Source organism: Setaria italica, chromosome I (genome assembly GCF_000263155.2).
Source record: "Setaria italica strain Yugu1 chromosome I, Setaria_italica_v2.0, whole genome shotgun sequence".
NCBI lineage: Eukaryota > Viridiplantae > Streptophyta > Magnoliopsida > Poales > Poaceae > Setaria > Setaria italica.
The window spans coordinates 36,563,727-36,577,068 of NC_028450.1; the positions used below are offsets into that span (position 1 = coordinate 36,563,727).

At 50.3% G+C, this 13,342-nt stretch overlaps 2 protein-coding genes across 2 annotated transcripts; one reads left to right on the forward strand and one right to left on the reverse strand.

Annotated features, from left to right (window-relative positions):
* The first annotated feature begins 445 nt into the window (after window positions 1-445).
* On the forward strand, window positions 446-5,930 carry LOC101761269 (aspartyl protease family protein At5g10770). The gene is made up of 2 exons (XM_004953663.1): window positions 446-855; window positions 4,077-5,930. Exons 1-2 carry the CDS (start codon window positions 759-761, stop codon window positions 5,348-5,350), a joined length of 1,371 nt encoding a protein of 456 aa, XP_004953720.1. The 5' UTR covers window positions 446-758; the 3' UTR covers window positions 5,351-5,930.
* A 3,008-nt stretch (window positions 5,931-8,938) lies between these two features.
* LOC111258067 (ubiquitin-conjugating enzyme E2 28-like) lies at window positions 8,939-9,986 on the reverse strand. The gene is made up of 2 exons (XM_022828803.1): window positions 9,699-9,986; window positions 8,939-9,546 (listed from the first exon to the last, which is right to left on the reverse strand). Exons 1-2 carry the CDS (start codon window positions 9,984-9,986, stop codon window positions 9,169-9,171), a joined length of 666 nt encoding a protein of 221 aa, XP_022684538.1. The 3' UTR covers window positions 8,939-9,168.
* Between the last annotated feature and the right edge of the window lie 3,356 nt (window positions 9,987-13,342).

Here is a 13,342-nt window from a genome sequence, read left to right on the forward strand (position 1 = left end):
AATGTGGTAGGAGTAGGAGCTCTGCCTATTCAATCAGGCGAGGACGGAGGGTTCTGATGTACGAACAACATGCACCGATCCAGCACCAAGAGATAACAACGCATATCATTTGCCGTTTGGTAAGTGGTAACCACCTCGATCGGTCCACCATTTGTCAAAGCTATAGTACGACTGATGCTGCCCGCCATTTATAGTCGACGGGAGTTCTGTTTGGAATTTAGATTGACAGGTGCGCTTAACCGCCAGCTTAATCGGGCCCTGGTTAGCAGAAGCCGGCTCCACAATTATTGTGCACCTACCTTGGCTTTGGTTACCTTACCATCTGGCTGCATACATCAGAGAGCAACGTACAGTCCTAATTCTGAAGGCAACGATACCAGTACAAGTACACACTCGACATCTGAATCTTCTTTCAAGCAGAGAGATTAAAAGAAATGGAATTTTGAAAAGAAATTGATGCCTGAATCCCTGTACGCAGCCTTATAGCAGGAAAAAAAATAGTTATAGAAGCAGCGGTAGGGTAGTGATCAGGTGGTTGTTGGACACTTGGACTGGATTAAAACGATCGCGTTTCAACCGCCGAGAGCCCGAGAGTACTGAAAGCTACCGCTGTCCGCTGGGATTCCCAAGCAGGAAGGGCGCTCCGTCGGGATCCCTATAAAAGGACCGAGAGGTGGCCGGGCTTAGTGCTATAGAGCTGAGCCACAGGCCACGGACACCCAAGGAAGGAGGAGAGAGGAACCTGCCTTTCAGATAAGATGGCGTTGCTCCTTCGGCTTCTTGCCCTCTCGCTGCTCCTCGCTGTGGCCACTCCAATCAGGGATGTCACCGATGCTTGCTCGTCTCAAGTAAAGGGTACTGCTCCTGGCCTTAAACTCGTTATATACCTTTGCTGATTATTTCATATTTTTTGCTTGACATCAGTCAGCTATGGTTTCTGCGTGTAACTGATCGATCGATCGGGCTTATAACGATAGCATCTAGCAGTAACTGAGCTTTCCAAGGAAAATTACCAGCGCCCCCGAATAGCAGATTCATAATCTCTACGTAGAACCTGAAACTATGATGGCAGAAAATCGTAGCTCGAGCTCAGTTTTTCGTGTGCAAGCAAAACATTTTTTTTTAATTTCAAGCAGGGGAGGTTGAACCTGTTGCCTTGTCCACGACAGGCAGAAAGTGAGTAATAACTGAATGAAAGGTGACATACAGCTAGGGTGGGAGCCGAAGGACACTCGCGGTGTAGATCGAATCTTTCCAGAACTCGCAGGGGAAAAAAAAAATACCATCGGCAACAGGATAAAAGCATGTTAGGTACACCGTACACGTATATATACGATCCGTAGATCGATTATGAATGAATACTTTCACGGTTCCATCGCCACCAGCACGAAAAAAGCGTCCAGCTAGGTGCGTGTATTTTCCCTTTTCTGACGGCCAATTGGTGCTCTCAGCCTTTGTGCCCGCTGCTGATAGCCTGGCTGGTGTGAGTCACAGACCATAGGAATATAGGATCTCTTCTTTGACTCAAAACAGTGGAGGAGACGACACGCCGTACGTCCGACTTTGGTACCATTCCTAGGCTAATCAACCGGTTTGTTTGCGTCTGCCGACATGCATAGAAGTTCTCTGGCAACTGGCCATTTCAACTTGCACTGAAATGATGAAATCTAGACCTGAATTCAGACGAGACAACATGAAGGCTATCTAGACTTCGATTCAGTATCGCCTCCCCCAGTGGAATTGATGGCAATTCATTCAGTGCCATACTGCCATAGCTCGTATGATGTCTGCACTCGATCCACGGCACTGCAGAGTTCAGGTTCAGATGAAGCGTGTCCTCCATCTTCCCCCGTGAAACCAATCAAACCGTTCTCCCACCGCCAACCACCATAGCTATCACGTCCGCAAAGCGAAGGATGGCCGCGGAAATGGGCAGCCGAGCCAGCCAACGCGCTCCGCGCCAGAGATGCCGCCGGACAGGCATGGTTTTCAATGCCGATCGCGATGAAGATGCCGTCCTCCTTTCCTCTCCACGACCCCGTGCCTGCGTGTACCCACACGGCATCACGGCTGCCAGAAATGTGCTGTGCTCGTAGTAGCCGTCCCTGGGGTTGCAGTGGCCCTGCTTCCTTTCGAAAATACTCCTGCAAGTGATCGAGAATAGCCGCTAAAATGGGTCCTCCAATGGTCTAGCGTGACGGTGCAGCACACAGTCTTCGTCCTTCTTTTTGGGAAAATATCTTTCTGGTGGTGTTTTCTGTTTTTTTTTACAAAAAAATTTATGAGGTGTGCAATATGATTGGATGGTTTGTACTTGGGCGCAAAAGTCACATAAAGCGTTTCCAAACGGATGGTCCATTGTGATGACAAGCCGACAACCACTCCAATTATCCTGGTGTTGGCAATTTAGTATAACATTTTTTCCTTTTTCTTTGCGGGATTGTTTTAAATTTCTTTATCTGTTAGGATCTCATTAATATCTTGCTAACTACCAACTAAACCCATTCGCTTCGGATTTTTTTTCTCGTGTTGCATTTTCGGTAGTGCTGATTTCACGGGGTGTTTGGTTCCACGAACTAATTTCACGGGTGTTTGGTTCCACGGACTAATGTTTAGTCCCTGTCACATCAAATGTATAGATACTAATTAGGAGTATTAAACATAGACTAATTACAAAACCAATTGCACAGATTGAGGCTAATTCGAGATGACGAATCTATTAAGCCTAATTAATTCATGATTAGCACATATTTACTGTAGTATCACATTGTCAAATCATGGAGTAACTAGGCTTAATAGATTTGTCTCGCGAATTAGCCTTCATATGTGCAATTGGTTTTATAATTAGCTCATATTTAATCCTCCTAATTAGTATCTAAATATTTGATGTGACAGGGACTAAACTTTAGTCCGTGGAACCAAACACCCCCTCAAACGAGGTGAAAATTTAATCTTCAGTTACCAAAGAGTACCAACAACTTGACTGTTCTAGTAGGTGGCTAGAGCTAATATGTGTTCTACGAATCGAGCATGTGCTCAAGCTTAACACGTGATTGCTCAATTTGTCCCCAAGCTACTGTTTCTACATGTACATATGAACATGTGAAAAAAAATTAGATCAATAGGAACTAGGCGATTTTTCATTAAGAAGAAGAGATTCGAACTTGGATGGTTAGGATGTACGACCACACCTCCACTTAACCAGTTAAGATAGACTCACTTTGTACATGTACATGTGAAAATATATTAGGACACATTTAATGTCTTGTTACTCATGAAACATATGGATCGTACTGTTAAATCCATGTCAATAATCCACCTGTTCGGCTGGACTTATAAACCGGCTGAAAAGTTGAAACGGCTGATTTGTTGTGAGAGAAAAATATTGTTCGGTGGTTGATAAGCTGAAGCGAACAGAGCGAATAGCTTCTCTGCCAACCACCTCTAAGGCTCTAACACGTCTTGGGTGGAATTTAATACGATTACAACCATTTGATGTGTACATGGTGCACATACCCCGTATATGGCTGAATCACGTCATGTGATTGCCGCTCGCGAAGCCGTCCCAACCTGTAAAATAAAAAGTATTCTTGCAAGCTTTTGTTTGATCATGTGATCCAGAACTCTTGGGAATAATTTAAGTTAGCACTGGTGACTGCTGCGCATCAGTGCATGTTCCAAGACAGTCTAAAACATATAGTCCAAGTTCACACTTCACAGTAACACACGAATACAAGCCTTTATTAGAAAAACAATAAATAAAAATAGCATGGAAATGTGTACACATATCGATTTTTTTATATATGTTGGCCACGTTGCTACGTTTGGTAAGACGTCAATACGTTATGCATCACTATCTAATCATGGCACCACTAAAAAACTGGTGCGGTAGGCTTAGTGCGTGCAGTGCGTACGTGTTCGGGTGTCGTGCCCGCGATCATGCTGCCTTTCTTTTCTAGGCGTGACATGCAGCAGGAACGTAAAAAACGTTACAACTTTTGTAACGGTGGCAGTAATTAACTTGGCACGGACGGAGGTAAAAAAAAAAGTTAATTTGTTGCTGATGAACTGCACAGATTTCCCGCACCTCAACAGCTCCGGGATCCACCTGACGCTGCACCACCCGCGGAGCCCCTGCTCGCCGGCGCCGCTCCCCGCCGACCTCCCCTTCTCCGCGGTGCTCACCCACGACGACGCGCGCATCGCCTCCCTCGCCGCGCGCCTCGCCAAGACGCCGTCCTCGCGGCCCACCGCGCTCGACGAGTCGTCGTCTCCCGACGAGTCCCTCGCGTCCGTGCCGCTGGGCCCGGGCACCTCGGTGGGCGTGGGCAACTACGTCACCCGCATGGGCCTCGGCACGCCGGCCAAGTCCTACGTCATGGTCGTGGACACGGGGTCCTCCCTCACCTGGCTCCAGTGCTCCCCCTGCGTGGTGTCGTGCCACCGCCAGTCGGGCCCCGTGTTCAACCCCAAGGCGTCCAGCTCCTACGCCTCCGTCTCCTGCTCCGAGCCCCAGTGCAGCGACCTCACCTCCGCCACGCTCAACCCCGCCGCCTGCTCCACCTCCAACGTCTGCGTCTACCAGGCCAGCTACGGGGACAGCTCCTTCTCCATGGGGTACCTGAGCAAGGACACCGTGTCGCTGGGCTCCAGCAGCATGCCCAACTTCTACTATGGGTGCGGGCAGGACAACGAGGGGCTCTTCGGCCGCTCGGCGGGGCTCATCGGCCTGGCGCGCAACAAGCTGTCGCTGCTGTACCAGCTCGCACCCACCCTGGGCTACTCCTTCTCCTACTGCCTGCCGACGTCGTCGTCGTCGTCCGGGTACCTGTCCATCGGCTCCTACAACCCGGGGCAGTACTCGTACACGCCCATGGCGTCGAACTCGCTGGACGACTCGCTCTACTTCATCAAGCTGACGGGGATCACCGTCGCGGGGAAGCCGCTCTCCGTGTCGTCGTCGGCCTACTCCAGCCTGCCGACCATCATCGACTCCGGCACGGTGATCACGCGCCTGCCCACGGGGGTGTACTCGGCGCTCAGCAAGGCCGTGGCGGCGGCCATGAAGGGGACCCCCCGCGCGTCGGCCTTCTCCATCCTCGACACGTGCTTCCAGGGCCAGGCGTCGCGGCTGCGCGCGCCGGCGGTCAGCATGGCCTTCGCCGGCGGCGCGGCCCTGAAGCTGGCGGCGCCGAACCTGCTCGTGGACGTGGACAGCGCCACGACGTGCCTGGCGTTCGCGCCCGCACGGAGCGCCGCCATCATCGGGAACACGCAGCAGCAGACCTTCAGCGTCGTCTATGACGTCAAGAGCAAAAGGATCGGGTTCGCCGCCGGCGGCTGCAGCTGAGAAGGAAGCTACGCACACGGACGGGCTCGCACTGGTAACTAAATTAATTAAATGAGCAGCGCATCTACCGCTTGCTTTCGTCTGAACTCATCATTTCGACCACGCAAGCTCAGCTCCTTACAGTGCATGCATGTGGTGTGGATAAAATACACGCATGAGAAAGGTGAGGTACAGGAAAGCTGATTAAAGGAAGTACGCGTTGCTCAAGCACCTAGCTTGGTGTACATTACATGTTTATTAATTACCTCTTCGTTACATAAAAGAAACGCATAAAACAGTATTACAGGAGCACTAGGATATTTATGATGTTGTTCAGGCCAGGTATGTGAGAAGTGAAAAGCACAATAGCCAACAGATAGCATGTAGCATGTGATTCTTTGGCAAAAAAAAAAAACCTTTGTGTAGGTAAATTAAAGGACTATGTATATTTCTGATTTCCTTCTTACAACTTCCAAGGATCATTCCTCCCTTGTACACAGTGGGAGTATATTGTAACCGGGAGGTATATGATATGTATGCTGTATGCATTTTACTTATGTGATATATTGACAAAATGAAAAATATCTTGTTCCTGACTTTATTGCCTTGGAAGAATTATCATTATCATTGTTAAATTTGCCCTGCACCTTTTTTTTTTGCACCATGTATGATCGGCCATGGGCCGGCCGAACAAGTGGTTAGCAAAAGATGTACGGATTACAGTAGTACAACCAGTAGGAGAATAAAGAGAGAAGCTTTAGTTGTTCGAATGTTTGTGTCTCCAATAATTGGAGCACAGAAAATTAAAAGCGAGGCCGGGTAGGCTTTCGCTAGTGCTTTTCCGTTATGAGCCGGAAAGATACCGAACGTGACATTCTTTTACGTCGAAGCATGTTCATCTCGGTTGCCTTTTGAGATTCCAGGGAGGACGACAGACTCGCGCATCCGCGACACACTTCAGGAACCTTTTGCAAGCCAGACTACCTCGCGCCACCGCCATGGCCACTGCCCACTGACGAAGTGACGATGATGGCCATTTCCTTCGGACATCTCAAAAGATATTTTTTGTTGCAAGTGCACCGATCTGAGTGCTGCACAGTTGCGCACTCTTTCTTGCTCACCGTATTCCTGTTGCACTTGCATTGGGGTGGTCCATCTGAAGGGACCTGTTAGGCTACGGTAGGTACGTGGGGATAGACCGACAGACGCTTATCGTTGTGCGCATTGAGAGTTTGAGACGTTTCCGTAGAGCGCTAGCTCTAATAGACTGTTTCTCCGACGTGGACTGGTGAACTACGAGAAGCCCGGCCGGGCTGGCCTCAATACTCAAGTGGCAGACGACGCCTCTCTTAACTAACCGTGCCAATGGTGGCTGATGAGCCGTCTACGTACTCGGCTATTTAGCTTGTACACTAGCACTCTGTGGTTTAGCACCCCGCATCTGGGCGGTGCCGCTGCTGGTGGTGGGCGCGGTACGTGGCCCCATTCGGAACGCGACGGGCATGCTTACCCCCACTTCTCGCCGGCGCAGGCACAGCAACGCCTGTGCTAGCGGCCGGGGGGAGGCGATGGCCTGTGCGGATGTGACGCGGCAGGCAGGGAGGTGCGCGCCCGCGGCATGCCGAGCGGCGTCGAGCTCGCCATGGGATTCGTTCGCGACGGGCCGCAGCGCGGACTCATCATGAGTTCATGGTATTTCTGGGGGGAGTGGGGGGTGACGGATGATGCGCTAGCTGCGCGCGGTCTCGTCGACGCACAAGTTCTTTCGGTACTCCGTCGGCGTCCGCTGGTTGGTCCAGCGCAAACGCCCGCGCACGACACGGCGGGTCAGTTTCTCCCGCCATGCCCGCCGGGCCCCACCGCAGGACCCCCCCGGGCCCGGGGGCGATCTGCGTAGCTGTGCCGAAAGGAGTCGCATTGAAGGCCGTCCACTCCACCCAGGTGTGCTAACCTGCAAGAGGCGGCCGGGGACCCGGAGTTGATCGATCGACATCGACCTCCTGCTGCTTCTTCACGCGGTGCCGGGGGAGGCCCGTTCGCCGGATTTTGTCGCGGGGCGCGGCTCCGTCAGGGTGGACCTGCCTCGCAGGTTGGGACCGTCGGATTCGTTCGTCCCGGACCCGGAGCTGGCTACGGCCTGGGTACGGCGGTACGGGGGGCGCTTATCAATATCCTGGTGTACGATTGCCGGTTTTGGTATCAGAGGACGAGCGGAGCGGAGGCGCCAGCCATGACTGTCGGTGTCGGTACGTCATCGACGGAATGACGGCGTTTTCAGCTGTGCGCACTGTGAACGTTCTTCTATACTGTGCGTATCGTTCGGCCGGCGAGAAAAACGGCGGGTACTGTGCACACAGCTGTAAGTGCAGCGTACGTTACGCCATGTCGGCGAACAAACTTGCGCGGACCAACTGGATGTCGGTCGGTCGGTGCGGACGGACGCGTTGTCAGACAGGCCTGTTGGTGTTCGTTTCCAGGGCCGAAGTCGCGCGGCCTGTTGTTGGTCTGGGGCTCGGGGCCTTGTCAAAAAAGACAGGCCTGTTGGTGCTCTTGGGCTCCGAGAGAACCGGCGTTGGCTTTCTCTGATCAGGCCCATAGCCCCATACGGTCCATTTTCAGCAGTTGCGTGTGTTTCCCGCGTAGCTCCATTCTGCTGCTTTCTGTTTGCATCAAACATGAGGCAGTCACTACTGGATGAAGCTATATTACTATTTCTTTCGTGTTTTGCACCTGCCTTTTCCTAAGCCCTTGTTTAGTTCACCTCCAACTTCCAACTTTGACACTATGCAAAAAGAAGATTCCCCATCACATCAAACTTGCGTTACATGCATGGAGTACTAAATGTAGACGAAATTAAAAACTAATTGCACAGTTTTGTTGTACTTTGTGAGACGAATCTTTTGAGCCTAATTAGTCAATGTTTGGACAATGATTCACAAATACAAACGAAATGCTACAGTGTGCTACAGTGCTGTAACAGTAATTTGGCACCTCCAAACTTTGGCAACTAAACAAGGCTAAGTTAGGTTGCAGTACTCAACACAAACTGCCCTTCCAGCTGTAAGCAACCGACGTGCTAGCTTAATCAGTGGTGGAGCCAGCCATGATTCCTAGGGAAGCTCTTCTTCTTCCTCCCTCTTCCTCCATCTTCTTCCTCCTCCTTTATCCTAAAAAATGGAGGGGGGACTCAAGGGGGAGCTCCATTGTTTTTGGGCATCAATCTTTCTCCCTAAAAGGGACTGCTAAAGTAGAAACTAGAGCAAACTTAGTGCACAAGGTTGACCTATAACTAGAATTCTAAAAAAAGCTTGACTTCAACCGTCACGTTTGGGCACATCCCCAACCTGTTTTATTTGGACCTCTCCACCTTTCAAAAAACAGGTCAAGTACGTCGCCTCGAAGATAATTGCGTACGATCGAAAGATAACTGCATCACAGTCCATTGTCGCGAGTCCCAACAAATCCTCCTCGCGAAAGTAACGCACTGGAATGAGAAAAAATGGGATCTGATTCGGAATACTAGATAGCAAGCACCATACTTGCACAAGGACAATGACTCGATCGGCATTGACAGCGTTTAGTAAGCAGAAGCTGATCCATGTCTATCACCATTTATACAATAATCATTTTCTAAACCATCCAAAGAACGCACAAATCTCTCCATAACTGAACACTAATGGAACTAGAATGATGTATTGTAAGCCTAGTAGTAAGCATAGAACGGCCTCAATGCTCAAGACGAAGAATTCGTCACCTACTTGTCCAGCTCCAGCCAGCATCGATCGCAGAAATTTTTTCAGCAGGAAAGGGCATCCTGCAGCGCTGCAGGCCCCTGCCACCTATTCTGAAGTCCGAAGAAACTTCACCCTCCTCGTGAGACGACGGCACAGCTGGGAAACGCCCCGGGACGACGGGCGGCGCAGGCGCTCCTTATTATCTGACGAAGACGACGACGACACATCTGTCGACGACGCCGACGCCGACGCGTGCTCCCGGGTCTTGGCCCTCGCGATCTCCTCGTACACGAGCCTCTTCTTCTTGTAGAGGTACGCGGCCTCCCGGTTGATGGCGACGCCGTCCATGACAGGCTCGTGCAGAAGCGAGACCACGACGAGCAGGACCTTGTCCACCGACCACGCGGGCGTCCACCAGTTCTTGTCGGTCAGGAAGTCCAGGCACACCAGCCCAGTCCTCGGATCCACGTTGGGGTGGTAAACCTGTGTATAATCGCAGGTTCAGAGCAGCAGGACATGAGAACGCAGGCGTCAACACAAAACCGAAAAGGATTCGGCAATCATCAGAGAGATCAATCAAGCTGCAGCAGGGAGCAGGAGGAGACGAGACGATCATGGGCATCGCGCGTACGAACCTTTGTGGCGAAGAACACCTTGGGAGCCTTGAAGGGGTAGTCGCGCGGGAACTCGAGGCGGACGGCGAACACCCCGCCGTCGTAGGGGCTTCCCTCGGGGCCGACGACGACGACCTGCCAACGGAGGCGGTCCGTCGCGTCGGCGCCGGGGAGGCACCACTCCGGCGGGTCCGCCCAGAGCCCTTCGAGCTCCCTCTCGAGCCGCGTCTCCCAGCGACGGGACTTGTCTGCAGGCCGCGCGCCTCCCGTGGTCGTCGTTCGCCGGAGAGCGCCGCCGCCGGGAGCCATGATGGCCGGCTGGCCTTTGCCTTAACTAGCTGCAGGGCTGGCGAGTGGCGAGTCAACGACCAGAAGCCTAGAGATGGTTCCGGTGAAAGGAGGCCATGCCCATATATAGAGGGAGGAATGGAGCGAGATGGCTTTTTACACGCTACGCTGGCCGTGGTTGTGAGTTGTGGCCTTGTGGGCTTCTAGCTAGGTAGCACTGCGTACGTGGTGACACGCCGTGATCCCGTGATTGGCCGAGGAGACTCATCCGATCCATCTATTGATCGCAGATCCATCCGAGTAGTTGCATGAGGTTTTTCTAGTAATATAGATTTTGCTATGCATCTAGACATAATCCTATATGTAGATGCAAAGCAAAATTTATGTATATAATAAAGTCAAAACAAACTACATTTTGGAACGGAGGGAGTACCATTTACTATATGCAATACCCAAATACACCACTATACCACTATATGTTAGAACTCATGGAATAGGCATGGGTACTGCATAAAGAAATGTACCACATGTATTCGAAGCACCAGATCGAACAATATTTTTTTAATCAAAGGGATACATTGATCTGAGAGAATATGCAATTCTAAGAATACTCTCATGATCAAGATGGCGGTGACAGAATATATATAAAACATACTCCCTCTGTCCCAAATTATAGGTCATTTTGACTTTTCTAGATGCATAATTTTATCTATGCACCTAGATATATATTTGTCTACATACATATAAAATACTATGAATCTAGAAAAGTCAAAATGACCTATAATTTGAAACGAAGGGAGTATTAGCTAAAGCTACTATTGTTGCAAGAACAAGTACGGCCATATTTCGTTTGATAGCTTTTCGATCATAATTCATATATTTATATTATATTAGGGACGTCAAAGCACAACGTATAATCATAAATCAAGGGTAGAATTTACGCATGAAGAATTGCATCCAACTAGGTTAGATAAACTAAGTAATCATGGACAGCACGGTGGGCATACAAACTCAAACAGAACAATAATTCCAACTCGGTAATAAACAATCACAAAAATATCCCATGTCAACTGAAGAGTTTGCGCAGTGCCAAGTGTCAAATAACCGTAACAACTAAATTTCTAAGAAGGAGCTCAATTTAGTATGCCGTGGACCAGTAGTAACACTAAAACCTCACATCATTCTAGAAATAGGTTTCGTCTAAAACTAGAATATAAGGAATTGGCCTTGTATAACTGACCACTAACTACGTACGTACATAAGTAAAAGGTAACCACTAGTACTTGCAAATATAAACCTGGAAAAGCCATCGTTACAAGTCTCAACATCCAAATATGACAGGATAACGTGATGACTGAACACTATCATGAAAGCAATTATTCATGCCAATCTGATGAATCTACAACTGAACACTATCACCAAGGCTCCTCGAAGCATCAAGAGCTAATACGAGACATAATTATGAAGCAACAAGTAGATGGATTTGAAGCACCGAAATAAACTTTAAATCAAATTAAAGGGGTATATTCGATCTGAGAGCAATGCAAATGCAATCCTAGAAATACTCTCACTGATCAAGATGGAGGTGACATAATTTAAAACCTGAAGATTAGCTAAAGCTACGATTGTTGCAGAACAAGTACACGAGTAATTTCGATCACATAGTTGGATGATAAGAGTAAGAAAAATGAGGAATTTACAAATGAAGAATTGCATCTAATTAATAAGCCAGATGAAGTAAGCATGGACAGCATGATATCATAAACATTCATGAACAAAACAAAATTCTAACCTGATAAACAATTGCAAAAATATCCCGTCTCAACTGAAGAATTTATGCCGTGTCAAGAGTCAAATAACTTTATTAACAACAAAAAGGGAGCTCAATTTAGTAGGCAGTAGACCAGAAGTAACAGTAACACTAAAACCTCACATCATTCTCTCGAAATAGATTTCGTGTCTAGTAGAATGTTAGGAATCGGCTGGCCTTGTATAACTGACCACTACATACACTAACCCAAACCTGGAAAAGGCCATCATCACAAGTCTCAACATCCAAATATGACAAGATAATACCAATCATGACAACATCTCATGATGGTGCCATACCAATCAGAAGTAAACGCACACCAGCTTGAATCTGCAACTGAACGAGACACAATTATGAAGTAGCCATCGTCTCCTTCTCAACTTCAATTGCGTACGCTATAGACCATCAAGCTACCTTAGACAGAAATGATCCCTCTTTTGCTACTCTCCTACACGGCCTTGACGGTAGATGGCGACGCGACGGGCCGGCGTCCCTGAAGAAACGCCACCGTCCTCCTCCACAGGAGGCTCACTCCCTTCTCACGTGGCGACGCGACCTTGCGGCGGCGCGCCTCCGCCGACGCAGCAGCGGCGGCGGCGCGGAGCCTGTCCGCCTCCCGGCGCCTCTCTTTCTTCTCCAGCTCCGCGTTGTGAGCGGCGATGGCGTCGCAGTAGTCCTCCCAGTTCTCGTCCCCCTTCTCCTCCAAGTAGTAGGAGGCGACCGGCGTGGAGGCGTACCTCCGGGTCCACGCCCTGGCCTTCCTCTCGTACAGCTTGATGTCGCTCTTGTAAAAGGCGCGCGATGTGGCCGTTGATCGGGTGGTCGAGCATGGGGTCGTGGAGAACGGAGACGATGGAGAGGAGGAGCTTCTCGATCGTCAGGGCCGGGCTCCATTTCTCCCGGAAGATGTCAAGGACCATCTGCCCCTCCGAGTTTATATTTGGGTGGAACACCAGCGCGTGGATATGGCGCAGTTCATCATCGATGCATCTCGATTGAAATTTAAGGAAGCGGGGTAAAATGGAGGGAAATTTGTTAAGTTGGGGTCGATTGAAATGAACATGAGAATGCTGGATTCGTGCAAGAAATCGCGGATCGAGCGGACAGTGGTTAGAAGTTAGAACTCATACCTTCGTCTTGAAGGCTATATTCGGGGGCTCTATGGGATGATCGGCGGTGAACCGGATGTCGATGGGGAACGTCCCGCCGGCGTACGGGGTGCCGTCGGGGCCGTCGATGATCACCTCCCAGTGGAGAGGTCCGTCACCGGCGACGGGCCAGGACGGCAGAACGCCGGCGGGTCGACCCACAGCCGGTACAGCTCCTCCGGATCCGCCGCGTGCAGGACGGCTCCGCCTTGGTCGGGGACGACGGTGAGGCGCCCATCCGAGCCCCGCCTGCACGCAGCTGTGCTCTGAAGTCTGAACCCTTGTGCGCTCTGCTCAGGTGGAAAGGCTGCGCGGTATAAATAACTGCTAGTGCTCGAGGGATCGGGTGGCGAAGGAGATGGACGACAGCGTCCCCGTGGAGGCCGCCGTGGCTGACATGTGGGTCACCGACTCACCGT

What these genes read in the sequence shown, in the direction of transcription:
- LOC101761269 (XM_004953663.1), top strand. Translation starts at nt 759, where the DNA reads ATGGCGTTGCTCCTTCGGCTTCTTGCCCTCTCGCTGCTCCTCGCTGTG. An exon ending in TTGCTCGTCTCAAGTAAAGG is followed by an intron (nt 856 to 4,076) that starts GTACTGCTCCTG and finishes TGAACTGCACAG; the next exon opens with ATTTCCCGCACCTCAACAGC.
- LOC111258067 (XM_022828803.1), bottom strand. Translation starts at nt 9,986, where the DNA reads ATGGCTCCCGGCGGCGGCGCTCTCCGGCGAACGACGACCACGGGAGGC. An exon ending in AGGTGTTCTTCGCCACAAAG is followed by an intron (nt 9,547 to 9,698) that starts GTTCGTACGCGC and finishes GATTATACACAG; the next exon opens with GTTTACCACCCCAACGTGGA.